The 21,297-nt window shown below is 38.9% G+C and overlaps 1 protein-coding gene across 1 annotated transcript in view; it reads right to left on the bottom strand.

The window, feature by feature from the left end:
- Positions 1-750: 750 nt before the first annotated feature.
- ANO5 (anoctamin 5) overlaps positions 751-21,297 on the bottom strand; it is a 73,070-nt gene continuing 52,523 nt past the window's right edge. Inside the window, exons 16-22 of the mRNA XM_059709147.1 lie at positions 20,297-20,466; positions 19,540-19,637; positions 16,588-16,718; positions 13,281-13,486; positions 8,800-8,978; positions 4,731-4,836; positions 751-2,807 (exon numbers count right to left, since the gene is read on the bottom strand). Coding sequence (XP_059565130.1) covers positions 2,607-2,807; positions 4,731-4,836; positions 8,800-8,978; positions 13,281-13,486; positions 16,588-16,718; positions 19,540-19,637; positions 20,297-20,466 — 1,091 coding nt within the window. The 3' untranslated portion in view covers positions 751-2,606. The remainder of the gene's footprint in view (positions 2,808-4,730; positions 4,837-8,799; positions 8,979-13,280; positions 13,487-16,587; positions 16,719-19,539; positions 19,638-20,296; positions 20,467-21,297) is intronic.

The following is a 21,297-nucleotide window of genomic DNA, read 5'->3' as shown; positions in this document are numbered from 1 at the left end:
TTGCATTTAAAATTATTTCAAATAAAATCTCAAATGTTTTCTGTAACATTTCTAAAAAAGTAACTGTGGGTTTGATTGGATGATAAACACATTGGTCATGCTGATCAAAATCAACTTACATTTGACAGCCATGTGCTATTAATTCATCCCTCCCATAATAATCAGTTGGTTTAATTAGATAAGACAAATCTATCTGAATGGATTTGGCTTTGGACTTGGACTAGAGAACTTTTATGAAAGTGATGGATATACTTACATTTCATTTTAAAATCTGTAAAACTAGGAGAAACTCTTTGTAGAAGACTGAAACATGAAACAAAGTTTTATCAACTAGAGGCCTGATGCACGAAATTCGTGCAAGAGTAGGCCTTCCTTCCCCCTGGCTGCCGGCACCAGCTTCCCTCTGGCACCCGGGACCCGGGTTTCCCTCTGGCTGCCAGCAGGCACCTGGGACCTGGGCTTCCCTCACAGCCCTGGCTTCATCCAGAAGGTCATTAGGAGGGACATCTGGTCTAATTAGCATATTAAGCTTTTATTATTATAGATATTTTAAAAGAAAAATACCAACCAATCATAAAGACTAAAATTTACTATTTCCTCTCTTGTCTTCCATACAGCCTAGGAATCTAACACTTGAGTTGGTTTAGGATGGCAATGTACAGACAACCTTATGAGATAAATATGTCTTTATTTTCTTACAATCCAGCTCTATAAATATTGTTAGGCCACAAAAATTAAAACCATAAGAAACCAGTTTCCATATTTTAATTTTTATTAACACCTAGGAAGGAACAATATGAGCTTTGCACAATGTACAACACCATAGTAATGCAGTTTTATTTAACAGGTCAAACATACTGCATCTGTGGCTTACTTCATAGTAACACTGACTGGATTTCTCACACAAGAAATATATCTCCTCCACATGTGAAATCATGCTTCAACAATGAGATAATTTCAAATTACACAAAAATATTCATAAAAATCTACCTAGTAGGTGATAAATTATTACTGCCAATATTGGGATAACTGTCTCATAGTTTTATAAAATTCATAATCCTCAGATCTAAATGCTTAATATTGATCATTGGTTAATACTACCTGACATATACTTAATACTGACAATTCCACAATATATATTAGCATCAAATAATGAAACACCACTTACAATTTTTTGCAATAACCTTTCTTCTTTTGTGTGCAATTAAAAAACACTATTCCTTTGGAACTTAAGTGTAATTTAAAACTAGAGATTCAAGTTGACTGGTATCTCTCAACTTATAAGGTTAAAAAATATATATGCCATATATATATATATATATATGGCATTTATTTTTAAGGGAAATAAGAATGAGTGTATATGTGCCACAGACCTAAGTATGAGAGTAATAATTCAATTTTTAAAAAAAATTTAGCTATCAAATTACCACCTCATTCTTATTTTGTTGACCCATTTTTGGTGTTAAACTCTGTGATTGATGTCAAATCACATCAAATCAATAGCCAACAATACCACTGTGTGTCAAAGGCATAGGGGCAAGGCACTGAACATTGTATAAAGGGATGAATCAATATAAAAGATTGTAAATGCATTAAAAGATTTGAGATTACTTTAAACAAAAAATCAAATTTCATAAACAACCTGTGCCTAACATACAAATAGCTAATGCTCAAAGAAGCTTCATGATGAAAAAAGGCATTGTAGAAGACAAATAATTTTTTTAAAATAATTCAACATTTTTATATTAAGGTCAATAAATTAATCAATATACATTGTCTTGAATTTCTTAACTACAAAGAAAAGACATTACTGCTTTAAAATGTCTTTCATTCACTCAAAGACCTGAAAAAATCTAATAACTTCTTAATACTCTTTTCCAGATAAAACAATCCAGTCTTCAAACTATTTTTATCAAAACGTTATCTTTAAACAACTGAATTGTTAGTCTTTTGTTGAAACCCAAATGTTCAGTCTCTTGAAAAAGCAATTTGCATTTACCTGAAAGACCACCTGGGATTCTTATGAAAGTTTCACTTATTCAGGACAACTTCAGAAATATACTCTCGCCATGATATTTACCCAATATGCTTAATATGTGGGTCTTCTTATGTCATCTGAGTTTGGTTTTTCATTTGCATAGTCTAAAATGGCAGGTTAAATATGGCTTTTTAAGCCCCTTCACTTCTTTTTTCTTTGTCCCAACATTTTTCTTGATGGGAAAGTGATATGAAACAACCCAGTAGAAGACCATGAAAATGTGCAGATGCACTGGAAGGTGACGGGACAGCCCTAGTCCAGTGTTGGATTATAAACTGCAACATTCCATGATTTTCCATATTCTGATTCCACATGCACTTTTAACAATCATTTATAGAATCCCAGAAAACAATATCTAGGGAGGGCCCAGCCAATGGAGCAGAGAAGGTATTCTTCTGACCTCACAAAGTTGGCCTCTATAAAAGTGTACAAAAACTTTGAGTTAAAAAAGAAGGGATAAAATTGACACATGGCTTCTGGCCTCTGGCCCTAATCTAGGGAAAATATGAAGCCAGTCAGGCTACCAACTGCTTACTCATTTTGTTGACTAGATTGTTGATTTAGCCAGCTATACTTTGTTTTCCTGAATCATGAATTCCTTGGCAAATTCACTAGAATCAAATGTCAAGTTCTCTTTTAATTTCTTAAGCTCAAAGTCATGGAGAATCTTGACTGTCATTAGCCTTTCTCGCTTAATTTTCTCCAGAACATCTTTTGGAACATCAGGAATCATCCAAGCCAACAAAAATTTAACTAAAAACACAACATGCTGGAGAAAACATTAAAAACAAAACAAAAACAAACAAACAAACAAAAAAAACCAACAGTTAGAATTGTCAAATGTTCAGCAGGAAGCTCTTACAAATAATTTCATTCATTCAATAAACTGTGCTCAATGTAGGAAGTACCAGGAAAATAAAGAATATATGGCCCCTGTCTGGAACTTTCCTACAAAGACCAATAGTAAACAAATAAACACATTCTAAAATATGTAATACAGAAATTGAGGTTGAACATATCATTGAATATACTCTTTTTTCTATGCTCCCTCCTAAAAACCTAATAAAATACTTGAAAATAAAATTTAAAAGATATAACCAACAAAGACAAAAAGAAGGGAGGGAATAGTAATAACAGACTCCAGAGTAGAGAAAGCTTGCACTTAAACTTGCAATGGTTCCCTGGCCCGGGTAGGGGTGTGGGCAGGAGGCAACCAATCGATGTGTCTCTCTCACATCAATGTTTCTCTCTGTCTCTCCCTCTCCCTTCCACTCTCTCTAAAAAAAATCAATGGAAAAATATCCTCGACTTGAGGATTAACAACAACAACAAAAACACACACACAAAAACAGAAAACAAAAAAATTTATAAAGACTAGGGGATCAGAATGGTTTTGCATTTGCATTTCATAACAACACCAGCTCCAACCCAGGGAAAAACTAACAGAAAATAAAGCAATGTCTTTAAGAAAAATTCAGGATACCTAAATAAAGATAGTTAAGCATTTTTCAGGGAAAATGACTTTCAATCTTGAATTTCATACCAATTAATCATCGATAATGAAAGAAATTATATTTTTAATATGCAAGTTTTCAAAAATTGATGGCCCATAATTTTCCTCAGCAAATTACTAAAAGATGTACTTCATTAAAATAAGCTATCAATCCAAAAAAGGGAGAAACATGGATTGCAGAAAATATAGTAATTAATACAAGAGAAGGTAAAGAGAAATCCCAAAAAGACAATGAGTCAGAGCCTGTGATAGTTGCAAAAATTAGTAAGAATAATGAATAAACAAAAACAAAAATATCAAAAGATTCTTAATGCAATTTACCAGACTGAAAGGTGATGAAAAATGTAGGAATGAAAGAGTGATAAAGAAAAGATAGAGAAAGAGAGAAAGGGGGAGGGGTAACATGTGGAGGAATGCTACATAAGACTGCTCTCTTTTCTTTATTGTGCAAAATTATTTGATTTTTAAAAATTACTTACATATATAAAAAGGAAAACTGATTAGACTTTTTGTGTGCTTGCATTAGACTTTTCCATTATTGAGATTCACTGTAGAGTAAAAAAAGTGCCTTACATTGACTTGTCTCTCCCTTATTGGCTTTCATGTCTAAGGATTTGTAGCTCTCAATTTGTGTCTTAGTCAAATACCACCTCTGTATTTGTTCTTTTTTACTGCATGTCTTATATCTAAAATTATACTGGAAATTCCACAAGGGAGAAACATAATATAATGGACAGAGCAGAGGCTTGGGAGTGAGACATGTGGCATCAAAATCCAGGTTTAATATTAGCTGATTATCTTTCAACCAAATATCTTATTTTGATAAGTCTCAGAGTCATTTTACAAGGGCAAATAATAAAGTCTAACTTATAAGGTTATTATTATAGCCTCTGCAACCAATATGTAAAGGTATTCAGTAAAATCAGTGGGTCCTCTGCCTTTTTCCTGTCCCTCAAGGGATGTAGCCATATTTTTTCTTTTCTGCCACCTTGATAGCTAGTAAATGAATAACAGGCACTCATTATACTGAAAATATCCCTACATTGCTTTCTATGACAACAAACATATCAAAACAATTTATCGAGATAATGCTAATTCTTTTCTAAGCAGATATCTTTAGACATTTATGGCTAAAGGGAGCAGAAAGACTAACTGGAATGAATGCTAAGAAGGGCTTACCTCCATGACTATGATGAAGGTCATTTTGGCAGCAAGGACGTGCCAGAATTGCATATTATGAGAGTATTTCTCTGCGTGATTAGGGGGATATCTGTGATCTCTATACCTGAAAAATATATATACAAAAAATTAGCTACAGAATCAAATAGAGAGACTTCATAAGAGACTCTTTTAATTGACTTCAAAAGTCAAGTCACAGTAAGATAACTGCTACCATGAAACATTTATCTTTCTTGTACAGATAAAAGTTATAAATGTTGCTCACATATAGTATAGATGTAGCAGGAGACATAAGTGAAACTTCTCTCCTGTCCTTCAAAGACAGATATTGCCATCTCCATTACCTCCCTCCCTACCCCTTAACACAGGTAGTTCTACCCATCACCCCAGAGAAACCAATTGTCTCCTGTCATTATACTCAAGGAACATTTTAATCCTCATCTTATTGTATCTTTCAAGAATAGAACTTGACATTATTAACGATTTCTATTTTCTTGAAACTCTGTTTTCTTTTGGCTTATCTGACACTGCATCGTGTTGTTTGGGATTTATTCTTTACTATCCTTCTGGAGTGTTTGTGCTCAACTTTGTGAGCTCATTGTTTTCTACAAAGTTACTAGAGATTGATGTGCTTCAAGGTTTTAGTCCAGTGATGACATCATGAAATACAACACAAGTGTCCATGCTTTTAAAGGCAATGCTATGATTCCTCTAGATGCAAATATGAAGCATAACAATGCTTCTGTCTACCTGTGATGCAATATTTTGCTGTTTCTTTGCTGGAATCCAAAATGAAGTAATTGGCTTAAGAATTAAGGGGCCTTAATGTTTATTCTATCAATATATTATAGTATACTATACTATACTATACTATACTATACTATACTATACTATACTACAATATAAATAAAACACTAATACGCAAATAGACCGAACGGCGGAACAACCGAACAATCAAACAACTGGTTGCTATTACGTGCACCAGGAGGTGCGTGTGGAACATGGCAGGCATTGACAGCAGGCAGAAGACTGTGGAACATGGCGGGCATCGGCCGTGGTGAGATGGTGGAGCAGGTGAGTGGGGGTGCCAGACCAAGGCAGGGTGCCAGTTGCTGTCATCGGGGCGAGCCTCTGGTGGTTACTGAAAATTCTTTGCTCCATGTGCTGCGGTCCTGCCAGGCACTCACACCAGCTGCTGGCGCTGGAGCCGCTGCTTGCACCTGCTGCTGGTGCCCAGCTCCAGCCCCGATCACTCGGCACTCTCAGCGGGTGTGAGCTGTGGCTGACAGCCCCAATCGCCCATTGGGACTTCTCCTCCTCCCCTTGCTCCTGAGGGGCAATAGGGGCCGACAGTTGCCTCTCACACCCACTCTTGGTGACGGCCGCACTCGCACCTGCTGCCAGAGCCGCCTCTTGCGCCCACTGAATGCTGGCCCCTCTTGCACCCGCAGCCGGCACCGGAGCCACCGCTTGCACCTGCTGCCAGTGCCCGGTGCCAGTCCTGATCGCTCAGTGCCATCAGTGGGTGCAAGTGGTAGCTGCCGGCTCTGATTGCCCCTGAGGACTTCTCCACCTCCCCCTGCATCAGAGGGGCGATTGAGGCAGTAGCCACTGCTCCCACACACTGATGGCGCTGGCCCCGCTTGCACCCGCTGCTGGTGCCAGCCCCAATCGCTCTGCACCATCAGCGGGTGCGAGCAGGGCTGGCACCATCAGCACATGGGAACAGCGGTGGTGGGAGCAGGGCTGCCAGCAGACAGGGGACCGAGGACTGTGGTGGGAAGGGCTGGGCGGGGGTGCAGAGGATGGGCTGAGACCCACCCCTGTGCCCACCGCAGCCTCACAGCCCACAGTTCCTTTCAAGGTGCATGAATTCATGCACTGGGCCCCTAGTATGGTATGGTATGGTATAATGTATAATAAATATAATATAATATAATATAATATAATATAATATAATATAATATAATATAATATAATCAATATATTATAAACATGTTATATATAAATCTTTAAATTCTAGAGTAAAAATATACTACACAGGTAAGTGTAGAAAGAGTAGGTTTACAAATCCAATTTCACTCACTGCATAAAAAAGAACCCTTTACATAGGATGGATGGTGAAGCAATCATATTTTTACTTCTTTTTTAGTTTATCTTATTTTGAGGACATATAATTAAGGTCAAGTAGATTAGATTCACCTATAACATAATTATATATATGATTACACACACACACACACACACACACACACACACACACACTGAGTGGCCAGATTATTATGACCACCTGACATTTGCAGCAAATTAGCTATAATTTCACGCTGAAGTTGCTACAGGGCCAGACCATTATAAATAGGGAAGCAGGTTGCTTACCACGACAGTAGAAGTGATTTTTTTCTTTTTTAAAAAATATATTTTATTGATTTTTTACAGAGAGGAAGGGAGAGAGATAGAGAGTTAGAAACATCGATGAGAGAGAAACATCCATCAGCTGCCTCCTGCACACCTCCTACCGGGGATGTGCCTGTAACCAAGGTACATGCCCTTGACTGGAATCGAACCTGGAACCTTTCAGTCTGCAAGCCGATGCTCTATCCACTGAGCCAAACCGGTCAGGGCAGAAGTGATTTTTTTTCTGAAGATATGGGTAAACAATTCGATTTAACAGCCTTTGAATGTGGGATATATATTATTATGAGTGGCCAGATTATTATGACCACCTGACGTTCGTAGGTAAATTAGCCGTACACTGCATCTTATGGGACATGGAAGCTGAAGGCCTGTTTGAACACCTTTGCTGTCTGCAGTTACCAAGATAAAACTCCTCCAATTCGCACAGAAACACAAGGATTGGACAGTCGAGCATCGGAAAAAAGTCATGTGGTCCAATGAATCACATTTCCAGTTGCATCATGCAGATGGCAGGGTGAGAATTTGGCGGAAACAGCATGAAAGCATGCACCCCACATGCATGTGTACAACCCTTCAAGCTGGTGGGGGCAGTGTTATGGTTTAGGGCATGTTTTCTTGGCATGATTTGGGCCCTTTAATTCATGCGGAACAACATCTGAATAGCACAACATACCTAAGTATCTTTGCTGATCAAGTTCATCCTATCATGATGGCATATCCCAATGGAGATGGCTTCTTCCAATAAGATAATGTGCCATGCCACGGTGCTCGTATTATGAAGCAGTGCTTTCAAGAACATGAGGGAGACTTTACCTTGCTTAGATGGCCCCCACAATCACCAGATCTCAATCCAATTGAGCATTTGTGGGACGAAGTTAAAAGTGCCATCAGGCAGCTGGTTCCACAACCATCAAATCTCACAGAACTGGACAGTGCTATTCATCAGGCATGGTGTCAGATTCCTTGCGTCACCTTCCAACATCTCGTGGAGTCAATGCCAAGAAGAATCGCCGCAGTATTGAAGGCAAAATGTGGCCCAACGAAGTACTGATGGGATGGCCATAATAATCTGGCCACTCATAATAGCATAGATCCCACGTTCAAAGGCTGTTAAATCACATTGTTTACCCATATCTACAGAAAAAAAAATCACTTCTACTGTTGTGGTAAACAACCTGCTTCCCTATTTATAATGGTCTGGCCCTGTAGCAACTTCAGCGTGAAATTATAGCTAATTTTCCTACAAACGTCAGGTGGTCATAATAATCTGGCCACTCAGTGTGTGTGTGTGTGTGTGTGTGTGTGTGTGTGTATCTTTATATCTATATATCTATCTATATCTATGTCTATATCTATATATAGCATCTTGGAATCAAAGGGCATTTGTTGGTGAGACATATTTCCAATAAATTTAGAAAATAAAAAGCAATTCAAAATTGAAATTATCTTTACCCATAATATTTTCTTACTTTGGGACATTCTACATTTCCAAATCAGAATCATAGTATGTGTGAATTCTAAAATTATGCACTTGATTTATCTGGGATTTTTATTGCTCCAAGGAAATCCTTTATGTTCTAAGGCATGAATGAAATATAGAACTTAGAAATACATTTAGAGGGTAAAATTAAAGTCTAAGAAAACAAGAGGAAACCTGCAAGTGGTGAAGTCTCGTTTGTCCAAAGGTGCAGTGGTGTTTGGTAAATCGGCTATCAGGAAGACTGACAGGCTGTTATTGACATATCCTTTCAAAGGTTCATTGCCATTTGTTGAATAGGCATAGTAGTAAACTAAACGAGGAATGATGTCCGATGTAAATGCAACAATAAAAGCCTAAAGGATAAAGCAAGAGGGAGATCAGGAGCAAGCAATCTAGTTTTTAACATGTCAGATTTGTTCCCTGGCTGCTGTAGCTCAGTCCCATGTGCCAAGGGTTGCTGGTTGGATTCCTGGTCAGGACACTACCTGGGTTATGAGCTTGATCCCGGTGGGGGGCATGAAGGAGGAAGCTGGTTGATGTTTCTCTCACATTGATGTTTCTCTTCCCCTCTTCCTTCCTCTCTCTCTCTCTCAATCAATAAAAATCTTTTAAAAAATGTCTAATTTGTATTTCTCTCAGTTCCATGTGCCATATGGGTGCAAAATGATTAAAATGCTATTATAAATCATGATAATATGAGTCTTTGGCCAAAAATATGAAATACCACATTTATAGTATACTAGAGGCATGGAGGGTCTCTCAGCCCGGCCTGTGCCCTCTCTCAGTCTGGGACCCCTCAGGGGATGACCACCTGCTGGTTTAGGCCTGCTTCCCGGCAATCAGACATCCCTCTGGCAGCCCGGGAGCCCTTGGGGGATTTGCATGTTTCTCTTTTATTAGATTAGACTATGGTGTGTTTTTTCTTGCCATCATTAACCAGAGTAACTGTTGCTTATGTATTAAAGTTCTATTCCTGCTAAGTCTAGAAGCAGCCTCAGAATCCTTCTCACCATTCATCTTAAGTCTGATGCTTAGTTGATCAGAATTAATACCTAAGGTGAAGCCTCTTACTGCAGATGTATCCCAGAATGTACGGCATCCTCTCTGCTTTATGATCCAGCTAATAATACATTGCCTCAATCATGTTGATTGAGGTCATTTTTCCCCTTGCAGTTTCTAGTAGTAGATTACCAACTCCTGCCTAGGAAGTAAAATTGACTGTCTCCATGTAGATCATAAAATAAGGCATTTTTCTCATCAGTAAAATTTCATTATTTCAGCATGAGTAATTTTGTCAACATTTTGAGGCAGTAACAGTTTATAACAAATTGAGTTGAATTATTGTTTCAGGTACTATGCTGTGTCATACACGGATTTCATTTTATCTTTGCAACAACTCTATACAGTAGGTATTATAATGACACAGATGAGGACACTGAGGTATAGAGATATCAGGTAACTTGACCAGTAAAACCCAAAAGTGGCTGAGTCTCATTTCAAATCCATGAGCCTTGACATTTAACCATTACACTCCACTCAGTATTGTGCTAGAGCCTGCTCTTACTGGCTCACAAATTTTCAGGAATTTTGTAAGCTGGTTGTTAAACATGTTCATTTTTTAAAATTAAATTATATAATCTTAAAAGTGAATAAATTACATTAAAACCAAAGAAAATACATACTCTAAATTCATCTCTCCTCAATTATTTACTACACTTTACTGTTCTGACTCTTGACATTATTTATATCTTTTGGGTCTTTCTGGTAGAATATAATAGTGTATTACTGCATGTTTCTCCTCAGCTCTGCATTTAGTGGCATCACATTAGCAGCTGAAATCAGCCTTGGATGGAGAATTTATGCCACAGAAATTGGCCGACTGTATAAATCAGAGTTTTGTTTTCTTTGATTGAGAGCCAGTTGTTAAACATTTATCAGCACAACACTGACCACATTGGTGGTGGTGGTCTTGTCAGAATGTGTTAGATTATGCAGATGAAAATCTATTTAAACAGATTTGATGTAGGTATTTTCAAAGATGGAAGAATTGTCCCTGTCAACTATGTTAGTTGATTCATATCTTTTTTTAAAAATATATTTTTATTGATTTTTTACAGAGAGGAAGGGAGAGAGATAGAGAGTTAGAAACATCAATGAGAGAGAAACATCGATCAGCTGCCTCCTGCACATCTCCTACTGGGGATGTGCCCGCAACCCAGGTACATGCCCTTGACTGGAATCGAACCTGGGACCTTTCAGTCCGCAGGCCGACGCTCTATCCACTGAGCCAAACCGGTTTCGGCAGTTGATTCATATCGTAACTAATTGTCACCATTGCAAACTTTTCTGTCCCCATATGGATTGCTGGATATAATAGGTCATGCGCTGTCCCTGCCCTCCTCCCTTTGTAGCCTTTGTTACCTTAAGAACTCTAGTTTTCTAGACTTCTCTGTCTCCCCTGACTTCTGTGTCTCCAATAGGCCTGGAGCAGCCAGAGCTGGGATGCTTGCATGGTGGCTGTAGCTGCAACGCAAGTATCCTGGCTCTGGCCTCCACCATCATTGTTGGGTTAATGTGCATATCTCTGGATCGGTTGGTGGGCGTGGCTTGGGCATAGCAAAGGTACGGTCAATTTGCATGTTTGTTTATTATTAGGTAAGATAATTAGTAGTCCAAGATGACATAGCTAGAAAGTGATTAAGTTAAAATTGAACCTAAGTGTACCTGTCTCCAAAAACGTAGCTCTTTCCACCCTGCTTTTCTATTTCTTACATTTCTCATTGTTGCACAGTGCAGTTCCAGTGTCCTTAAACAAAATCACTTGCCTGGATCAACTCCCAACTCCCAAAGCTAGGACAGTGTTTGGGTATGTGTGTATGTATGTGCGTGTGTGCGTGTGCATGTGGAGGAGTTTGGAGGGGAGGTGAATGGAGAGATAGACAACCATGAGCTAGTACAGTGATGGTGAACCTTTTGAGCTCAGCGTGTCAGCATTTTGAAAAACCCTAACTTAACTCTGGTGCCGTGTCACATATAGAATTTTTTTGATATCTGCAACCATAGTAAAACAAAGACTTATATTTTTGATATTTATTTTATATATTTAAATGCCATTTAACAAAGAAAAATCAACCAAAAAAATGAGTTCACGTGTCACCTCTGACACACATGTCATAGGTTTGCCATCACTGAGCTAGTAAATTTCCCACAGTTAAATACAATTAATTTCAGTATTTTATTTCATAGGGAAGCTATTTTTCCATCTTTTCCTAAGCTCTAAATGGTATAAATAACATGTTTCTTTTAGGGTTGATAAGTCACTTTAAACCACCTGGCTCTATATCTACATTTCTAGTGGTAGATTTTTTTTTTTAATGATCTACACTAATAAAAGACAAACCTGCAAATTGACCGTACATTGGCTATGCCTTAAGCCATGCCCACCAGCAAATCAGAGCGACTATTTGCAAATTAACCCAACCAAGATGGCGGCCAGCAGCCTTGGAGCTGGAGCAAGCAGGAGGCTTGGTTGCCCCAATGATGGAGGAAGCCAAGCTTCCCGTTTGTCATGGCCTGTCATGGCATGGCCTCCACTCAAAGCAACAAAGTTTTAATTATAGAAGGTAAATAAACCCCAGAATAAAAAAAGAAAAAAGAAAAAAAGGAGAGGCTGGGAGCTTCCGTCGCCAGGGGGGTTTGGCCAGCCTGAAAACGACCCTCAGCCCCTCACCCAGACTGGCCAGGCAACCCAGTGGGGACCCCCACCCTGAGGGGGGTGTGGCAAGCCTGCAAACAGCCATCAGCCCCTCACCCAGGCTGGCCAGGCACCCCAGCAGGACCCCTACCCTGATCCGGGACACCCTTCAGGGCAAACCAGCCAGCCCCCACCCATGCACCAGGCCTCTATCCTATATAATAAAAGGGTAATATGCAAACTGACCCTAACAGCAGAACGACTGGGAATGACTGGTCACTATGACACACACTGACCACCAGGGGGCAGATGCTCAATGCAGGAGCTGCCCCCTGGTGGTCAGTGCGCTCCCACAGGGGGAGCTCTGCTCAGCTTCAAGCCAGGCTGACGGCTGCCAGTACAGTGGTGGTGGTGGGAGGCTCTCCCACCTCCTCAGCAGAGCTAAGGATGTCCAACTGCAGCTTAGGCCTGCTCCCCGCTGGCAAGCGGACATCCCCTGAGGGCTGCCGGGCTCAAGCTGCCAGTCAGACATCCTCCGAGGGGTCCCAGACTGCAAGAGGGCATAGGCCGGGCTGAGGACCCTCCCTCCCCCCCCCCCCCCCCGCCCCGAGTGCACAAATTTTTGTGTACTGGGCCTCTAGTCTTTATATAAAAGAAGATTTAATTGTATTATTCAAATCCTCTATACCTTTACTTGTTTCCTGTTAATTAGTCACATTATGAAACTGTATTGTGTTATTTTAATGAGAGTGATTTTACAATTTTCCTTGTATTTCTAAGAGTTTCCATGTTACAGATTTCTCTATGCTATTTACTGTATAAAAGTTTAGGGATATTTTACCTTTGTGGATTGTCAGCAAATGAAATCAATGCAAATAAGGATTGAGCTAAGCATCATTCACATTTCCCCATCCCCAAGAAAACAAAATACAATGTACCCCACCAAAATAGGTCCACTTACATTACTTGCAACAGAAAGAACAGCCATTGCATGAAGAATGTCTTGCCAAACACCTATGCTATGAGCTTTAGCTGCTACAGGTCTCCTGTACTGAGTAGTAAGTTTCCAGGCATCCACTCGAATCTCTAAAATATTATTCATGAGAGCAAGAAGAGGAGCCAAAGGAAAAGAGGCCACAAATAAGGTAACAAATCCAAATTGGATAACTGTAGGGAAAAAAGAAAAATTTGTAAAATCATTATTATGGAGGAGAAAAGAGGGAACACTCTGCCCAACACCTGCCACTTCTGGCATTTTGGAAGGATCTATACCAGCAAAGTACTCCAAGTCTTTTTCCATCTGCCCACTTCCTCCTCCTTACAAGAAGCATAGTGATGTATTTGCTTGCTAAAATAGAAAGGAGAGCATTATGCTAAGTGAAATAAGCCAGTCAATGAAGGAAAAACACCACATGATCTCACTCACTCATGGATAATAAAGACCATTATAAACTTATGAACAAAAATAGATACAGAGGCAGAACTGCCTCAAACAGACTGTCAAACTACAGCAGGAAAGCAGGGGAGGGTTGAGAGGCGGTGGGGGTTGGGGGGGGGGGTCAGGTAAGAGATCAACCGAAGGACTTGTATGCATGCATATAAGCATAACCAATGGACATAAGACACTGGGGGGGTAGGGGATGCCGGGAGATTGTTAAGGGTGGGGAAAAAAGGAGACATATGTAATACTCTTTGTAATACTTTAAGCAATAAAACAATTAAAAAAAAAGAAAAAAGAAAGGAGAAATAGGGCATGCACAACTCAGTTCTGTCCTTGCTGTTTCTTTTGAGATCTGCTTATCTAAAGAAAGTATCTATTCTTCTTAGATAAGATATTCTTCTTAAAACATAGTCTTTTATTATTCTATATAATAAAAGGATAATATGCAAATTGACCAAACAGCAGAATGACCAGAATGCCTGCAGCCTCTTGCCCTGGCTGGCCCACCCCAGTGGCCCCCATCAGGAGGCTGGCTGGACCCCACCAGTGCACAAATTCATGCAACGGGCCTCTAGTAGTCTATAGTTAGGCCTTATGCTGGTCTAGACTTTACATTGGTACAGCCATAGTAGTGGGGTAATCAAGTTTTTCTGTCTTGCTAATCTGAGTACTTTTTCAGATCAGGGATACGACCGATTCATTTGTATGCTTCCAATAGCCAGCATATGCTGGGTATATAAGAGTACTCAACTATAAGCCTTATAAATTAACTAGAGACCTGGTGCACAAAATTCATGCACAGATAGGGTCCCTAGGTGTGCCCAGTAATGAAGGCTGATCTGTAGGGTGACAAGTGGGATGATCGGGAGGCCCCCACTGGCACCCGCCTTGGCTGGCCTGGCACCACCCGCTTGCTGGCCCCACCCCCTGCTGCCGCAGCCGCTGGTCGCCTACCTCTGTGGGGCAACCAGCGGGGCAATTGGGGGGACCCCCACTGGCACCTGCCTTGGCTGGTCTGGGGCCTCTGGGCTGGGGGCAGCTCCTGTGTTGAGTGTCTGCCCCCTGATGATCAGTGCGTGTCACAGCGACCAGTCGTTCCACAAGTTGTTTTGCCATTTGGTTGATTCGCATATTAGGCTTTTATTATATAGGATGCTTTATTTAAGCTTTGAAGAAGTTAATGGATAAAAAGTCAGTGCAAAACAAGCTATTTGAGAATAAACCATAAAGTGAATTTTCTAAAGCATTGGAAGTATATATGAATTATAAGTGGGCAGAGGAAATATACATTTTCTGGAAAAAAGTATTAATTAAAGTCCTGATTCTTTGTGATATCTTGACATCTTTCTAAATAAATTTTACTCTCCTCACTTGGTAAGCTGGCTTCTCTCCCCATTTTTGTTATTTTGTTTCCAACAATGCTTGGAATAAAAAAAAATGCAGTTGGCAGCCTGGACTTCCCACATGAATAATAATAATAATAATAATAATAGTAAAAAAGATATACAGGAATGGCTCTGAATTGAAGGAGGAAATAATCTTCCACTAGTCCTCTATTTTTACATGAATCCTGAGTGTTTCTGGATATCAGCTTTTCTTTTAAAATTTTCTCATGAAAATCAGCCTTGTCATCTACTAACCAAAGTGAACAAATTGCCTCATTCCTGCCTCCTCTGATCAAAGAAATACGAAATTAAGAGGAAGTAGTATGTAGAAATAGCTTACATTTTCCATGTTCAAACTCTAGATCTTTACTTAAACTCTTTGCGACAGTAGAAAATTAAACTATTGACGTTTCAGTATCCTCTAAAATAAAATGCAGTAAATAATGACTACTCTGTAAGATGTTTCAAGATTAGAGATAATGTATGTAAAACATCCAAATAAATTAATTATAGCACAATAAATGGGAGTCAATCTTATGAAACCTTGATTTTATATTTTAATCAGTGATAATCTCTGATGCATTTACATACAAATTCATTTGAAACTTATACAATTAAAAATTATAGCCTTATCACCCCATAAAGCAAACATCACCTAACTCTGGAGCCAGCTACATAGAGACTTCTTTTTATTTGTCTTCAAGTTACCTATTTCAATCCAGGTATCATAGATATGTACTATAGTGGGGAATCAGCAACAAATTCAGGCCATCTCATTCATTCCACTGTGATTTTATGGGTTTTAAGAATAAGTTAAAAATTGTCTAACTTAATTTCACCAGAGAAGCAAAGACATGTCACTGAGAGGCAGCCCTCTAAGAAGCTATGTAGGCAGTCTCTCCATCATTCTCTCTCCTAAAATGTTACCGCAAGATTTCTTCTCTGTTCAATCCTGAGAATATTTTATGAATTTATTGTGTTCAATTTGGGTTTCCCTTGAATAACTGCTTTTAACTTTCTTCTTTTCAGCATGAATAAGGGGAAAACTAAATGTATGTCATTCACTGGAAATGTTTTTCAACTTATTCTCTCTCAGCTGCCACAGAGGCAAACAAAGGGAGAAACAGCTAGGTAAGCTAATTTGAGACAGGCATTAAAAAGTAATCTTTATTTTATTTTGTTCAATATTAACATTCCATTAATAGAAAAAATATATCTAAGACTGGTGTTTTAAAACTAAACTTCACTCTACATTCTGTTTGGTGGGTAAAGTCAATGTTGAGCCAATCTTTTCTATACTCATCCACCTATCTTCTCATCCATTGTCCAATGATTTATTGAACACCTACTATGTCCAAAGCAGGAAGATATACTAAGAGATGAAAAAACACTTATTTTACTCAGCCATATTCTATGTTCCAAAACAAGTGGTTGAAAATTACCTGTCTCTAAGTATTCATAGAATAGTCCAAGACTTCCAAAAGTCTCAAGGTCATGATCCTGCTCCCATCGACTGTATAACTTTTCAGAGTTGGTCCGAGCTTTTCGGCGTCTCCACCAATTCAGAGCCAACCTGTTGGAAGTGAGAGAAGTAAATACATGGAATAGTGTTTTAAAAAGGTCATAGAATCAGATCTAGAAATTGGAAGTAAGAAAGGTTAAGTAATTTAAGATCACAGAGCAAGTAGAGCTAAAGTCCAAATCAAAATCTAGTGTTCTTTTCATAACATGTGCCAGAGTCAAAAGTTCTTTATTGGAGTGATTAAGAAAACGTAATAACCCTGAATCTTCCCATGGAAATACATTTAACCAGAGACAGTTCTGTTAAAGAGCACGTGGAGAAGAGGATCACCATAGGGCTGTTTTTTTCTATTTAATTTACTAACTTTTTTCTTTGTTTGTATATATCTTTTTATTTTTTAAATTTATCTTTATTGTTGAAAGTACTTCAGATAGCCTCCTTTTCCCCTCCATTTACTCCTTCCACCCTGCACCCACCCCTCCCAGGCCTTCACCACACTATTAACTTAAACATTTGCTGAAAAAAGCACCATGATAATAGAAGAATTCCATCTTCTTCCAGAGAAAATTTCTCATGATTACTGAAATCAAGCAAAAACTTCTAAGTCACACATATGGATAAATGGCTTCTTGAATGTTTCCGAAGATCTATTTCCCATTCATTATGATAGTCAACTGGATTGTCAATTCTATAAGGGCTATGCATATATGCATATAAATTCCCAGGTTAATCTCCCCCCACTCTCCCCACCCCCACCTTCCCTCTGAGATTCATCAGTCTATTCTTTATGTTGTAATGATATTAAGAAGAACACTCAAGAAAGTAAGAAACTGCTTAAAATAGAAAATGCATGACAACAAAAACACAGATGCTTATCTAATCCATGAAAATAAATGCAATAATCCTAAGCAAAATATGACCTAACTAAATTCCATATTATATAAAAAGTAAATGTATATATATAAAAGGCTAATATGCTAAGTGTCCTTCCCACTGTCCAACTGGTCTCTATGATGCACACTGACCACCAGGGGGCAGACGCTCAACGCAGGAGCTGCTATGATGCACACTTGCCATTTACAGAGAAACAGCAGTGTGGACCTGGCCCACAAAACAACATTCAGCTTCCCCAAGTGGGACACAGACCCACCTCCACCCTAGTGTGACAGCCTACCAAATAACAGCCAATGCAGCTGAAACCCCATGGACATCCTGTAAATGGTTGCTGTGGGCACCGCGTAATGACTTCATGTAGCAATGCCTGGCTTCCTCTCCCTAGCAACTAGCCTCCTTGCAGTTTCTTCAGCCCACAAACACAACTTGCTTTATACCCAGGTGGAAACATTTACACTTTAACCAAATGTCTGTGAAGTGTTTTCCCGTGCCTCATCTCATTTGATCCTCACAGAAGTCCTGGAGTAAGTAGATAGGAGACTCAGTGGAATCCTATTTTCTTTTCATTAGCCAGAAAACGGAGATTTAGAAAGCTTAGAAACTTGACCCGATTGAAAAGAAGTAAGAAATGGTGGACTTTGAAAATGACTTCAGGTTTTCTCACTGTGCAGCATATAGTCAAACACTGCTGCAGTTCAATATTTCACTTTTTGTTCTCCCTGCATGATCTACAATAATATTCTGCTTTGTGTTGATATTTACTGCTATGTTGCTGACAATTACTTGAAAGAGAAGTAGGGTGCTTCACTGGGCTGGAAAAAGTTTAGCTAAATCAGAAAGCAGGTCTAATTAATCAAGTTTATTCTATATCTATAAAAGGCTAAGTTGACTCGCACATGCGCGATACATATAAAACCCTTGCTGGCGTCAAACACACACGTGTATTTCAATCTATCATTATCGATCATGAATTTGGTTGACACTTCTATTATAGAGAAAGGGTGAATAGCGATATTAAAATATTTCTTCTAATTAATTTCCTTTTAATATACAAGAATTTGTGCACTGGGCTCCTAGTATAATGATAATGTTGGATTACTTTAAGAAACAAGAAGTTTTTTTAATTTTATTAATCAATCATTTATCAATCAATGGAATAAACCACACCAACAGATTTAAGAATATAAAATCATGTCAACTCCTGCAGAAAAATACATTTGATATATTTCAAGCACCTATTTATGACAAAAAGGTAGAAAAGAAGGAAATTATCTCTATCTGATCATAAGCATCTACCAAAATTTTGGGCGAACATCATTCTTAATAGGGAAAGGTTAAAAACATTCCCTTTAAAACCAAGAACAAAATAAAGAGTGTGTATGATCACATAAAATAGACCAATAAATAGAGCACTTTATACTACAGGTGCTAAACAAACCTGACACTGTCATTTCCTAACTAGGAGCCTTGCAAGATTACAGGCTTATGACTCTTCCTCTTTTTATCCATGGGGATTTTCATCTTATATTTGATATCAACTGTTATGTTGGTTTTCACTTTTGAAAAAGTATTTGTTATTGCTATGCTTTTGGGACAGAAAGCAAACCTTTCATGTATCTGTATTTCATTCATGACCAATTTTTGCCTAAATGTGTCCATGAAAAATAGATACTATTACAGAGTTCAGTCTGTGACTATGTAACATGCAGAATAATCTATAGAGGATATGATACATAAATCTTCCTAAAAAGGGGCATAATTACCTTTCCCTCAACTTCAACTCAAGCAACAGTGATGCATATTTAAAAGCCTGTAATACCTTAATGCATTCGACTGTTGATTAAATGTGAAGTTTCTTTTTTCATTGACTTAAACATTGCTAACAAAGGCACCATGATAATAGAAGAATTTCATCTTCTTCCAGAGGAAATCTGTCATGATTACTTAAATCAAGCAAAAACTTCCAAGTCATACATACGGATAAATGGCTTCTTGAATGTTTCCGAAGACCTGTTTCCCAGTCATTATGATGGTCAGCTGGGTGGTCAGTTCTATTAGGCAGCCTCCAGGGTCACACTAGTTAGAAGGGAAGGGTGCAAAGAGAAGTGAATGATGAAAGACAAAACATTTGCAGTGAAATAAATCCAGAGGATAAGAATCTGAAGATTTGGGTTGAAATGGATACTAATGGGATATAAAGTGATATTTAGCTCAATAATCCAAGCATGATCACAGACTAGTGCTGGGATAGCTGCATTAGATTCAGCTGTGTTAATAAAACATTTGTGGATCTCATTCTCAGAAAATTCTGCATCTTTATGTCTGGGTTAGGGCAGAAGTTGTTATTTTAATCCATGTGATTTGGATGCACAGCCAGATTTGTGGACCACTGATTTGACCTAGCTCACACCCATGGTGGAGTCCTCTCTGCTGTACTTTGAGAGAGTTATCATTCTTCCTTTGCAGGAAGCCTTCGGGAACATAGAACTCACTTATTCCATTTTGCAGCTCATTTTTTGATACCAATAAGAAAAAATAACCTCTTGCCCTAAAGGAACAGGGAGATCTATTAGATGACAGAATTCTAAAACCAATATTCTCTGTAGACAGAGTTAGTATCTTATACTTTTCTTCCAATTTGAGTAAATTTGAGTCTGTGCTGGGCACAAATAAAGGTATTTGGTTAACACTGAGTTATTGAAAAAACAAACCTCGCTTCTCAAGAGAGTTCTTACCTCTTCACTTCTCCACACATTAAACAAATATGTGTACTTTCCGGGATAGCCCACAAACTTCCCTTTAAAGAAAGCTAAGTAGAAGCATGATGAGTAAAAATTTACAAACTGAAACAGGAACATTTTCAAGGTCAGGCTGCTTTCATACTCCTGGTAAGTTCGAGGGATTTCTGGTAAGGAAAAAACACCAATGTTTAACAGTGCACTTTCCTGTTTCTAATTAAAGTTTTTAGTCCCTGGGATAAGTGGATGTCTAGTCACATTTTTCTGAGAGCCTGTTGAAATGTTTCCCACTCTGGTCATAATACACCAATACTTAGTTAATTATAGACTTGTGCTAGGCTGCCGGCTAGAGACTTTGTGTTGATCTAATCACCAGAGGAGCCTAGGAAGTGGTCAGTGTTACATTTAGAGGGGGGAGATACTTGGCCTGGAGTCGCACAATCAGAATATGGAATTCCCATCCATATCAGACTGAAGAGCCTGTGCTCATCCCCACAACTATATATCCTGTAAACTTGGGAGATTTCACTCTCTCTTTTTTTTCTCTCTCTCCTCCTCCCTCTCTCTCTGTTTTCCATCAGGTTTAAGCAAAGTAAGCTCATACCAAGGGCAGAGGATAATTTGCAAACCAATTTGTGTTTTCATTTCATGAATTAAATTTATATATATAAAACACTAATATGCTAAGTGTCCCTCCAGCTTCTATGATTCACACTGACAACCAGGGGGCAGATGCTCAATGCAGGAGCTGTCGAGCTGCAGTGACTTGGCAGCAGCGGTTCTCAGATAAAACACCCTAAAACCAGAGAGGAGGGAGCCTGATTCCTCACGGGGCGGAGCGATTCCACCTTCAGCCATGAGTTATGTTGTTGCTGGGGCACTGTTGGCCCCGAATCTGGCTTACTGCACACTTGCATTTGCATTCCACACCCTGTATGACAGCAACTTTGCAGAGTGCCCTCTCACACTCCAGGACTCCTCGGGGGATGTTGGAGAGC

Source organism: Myotis daubentonii, chromosome 9, assembly GCF_963259705.1.
Source record: "Myotis daubentonii chromosome 9, mMyoDau2.1, whole genome shotgun sequence".
In the NCBI taxonomy this organism is placed as follows: domain Eukaryota; kingdom Metazoa; phylum Chordata; class Mammalia; order Chiroptera; family Vespertilionidae; genus Myotis; species Myotis daubentonii.
The sequence above is the reverse complement of the archived record's forward strand: the minus strand, read 5'-3'. Positions and strand labels throughout refer to the sequence as shown.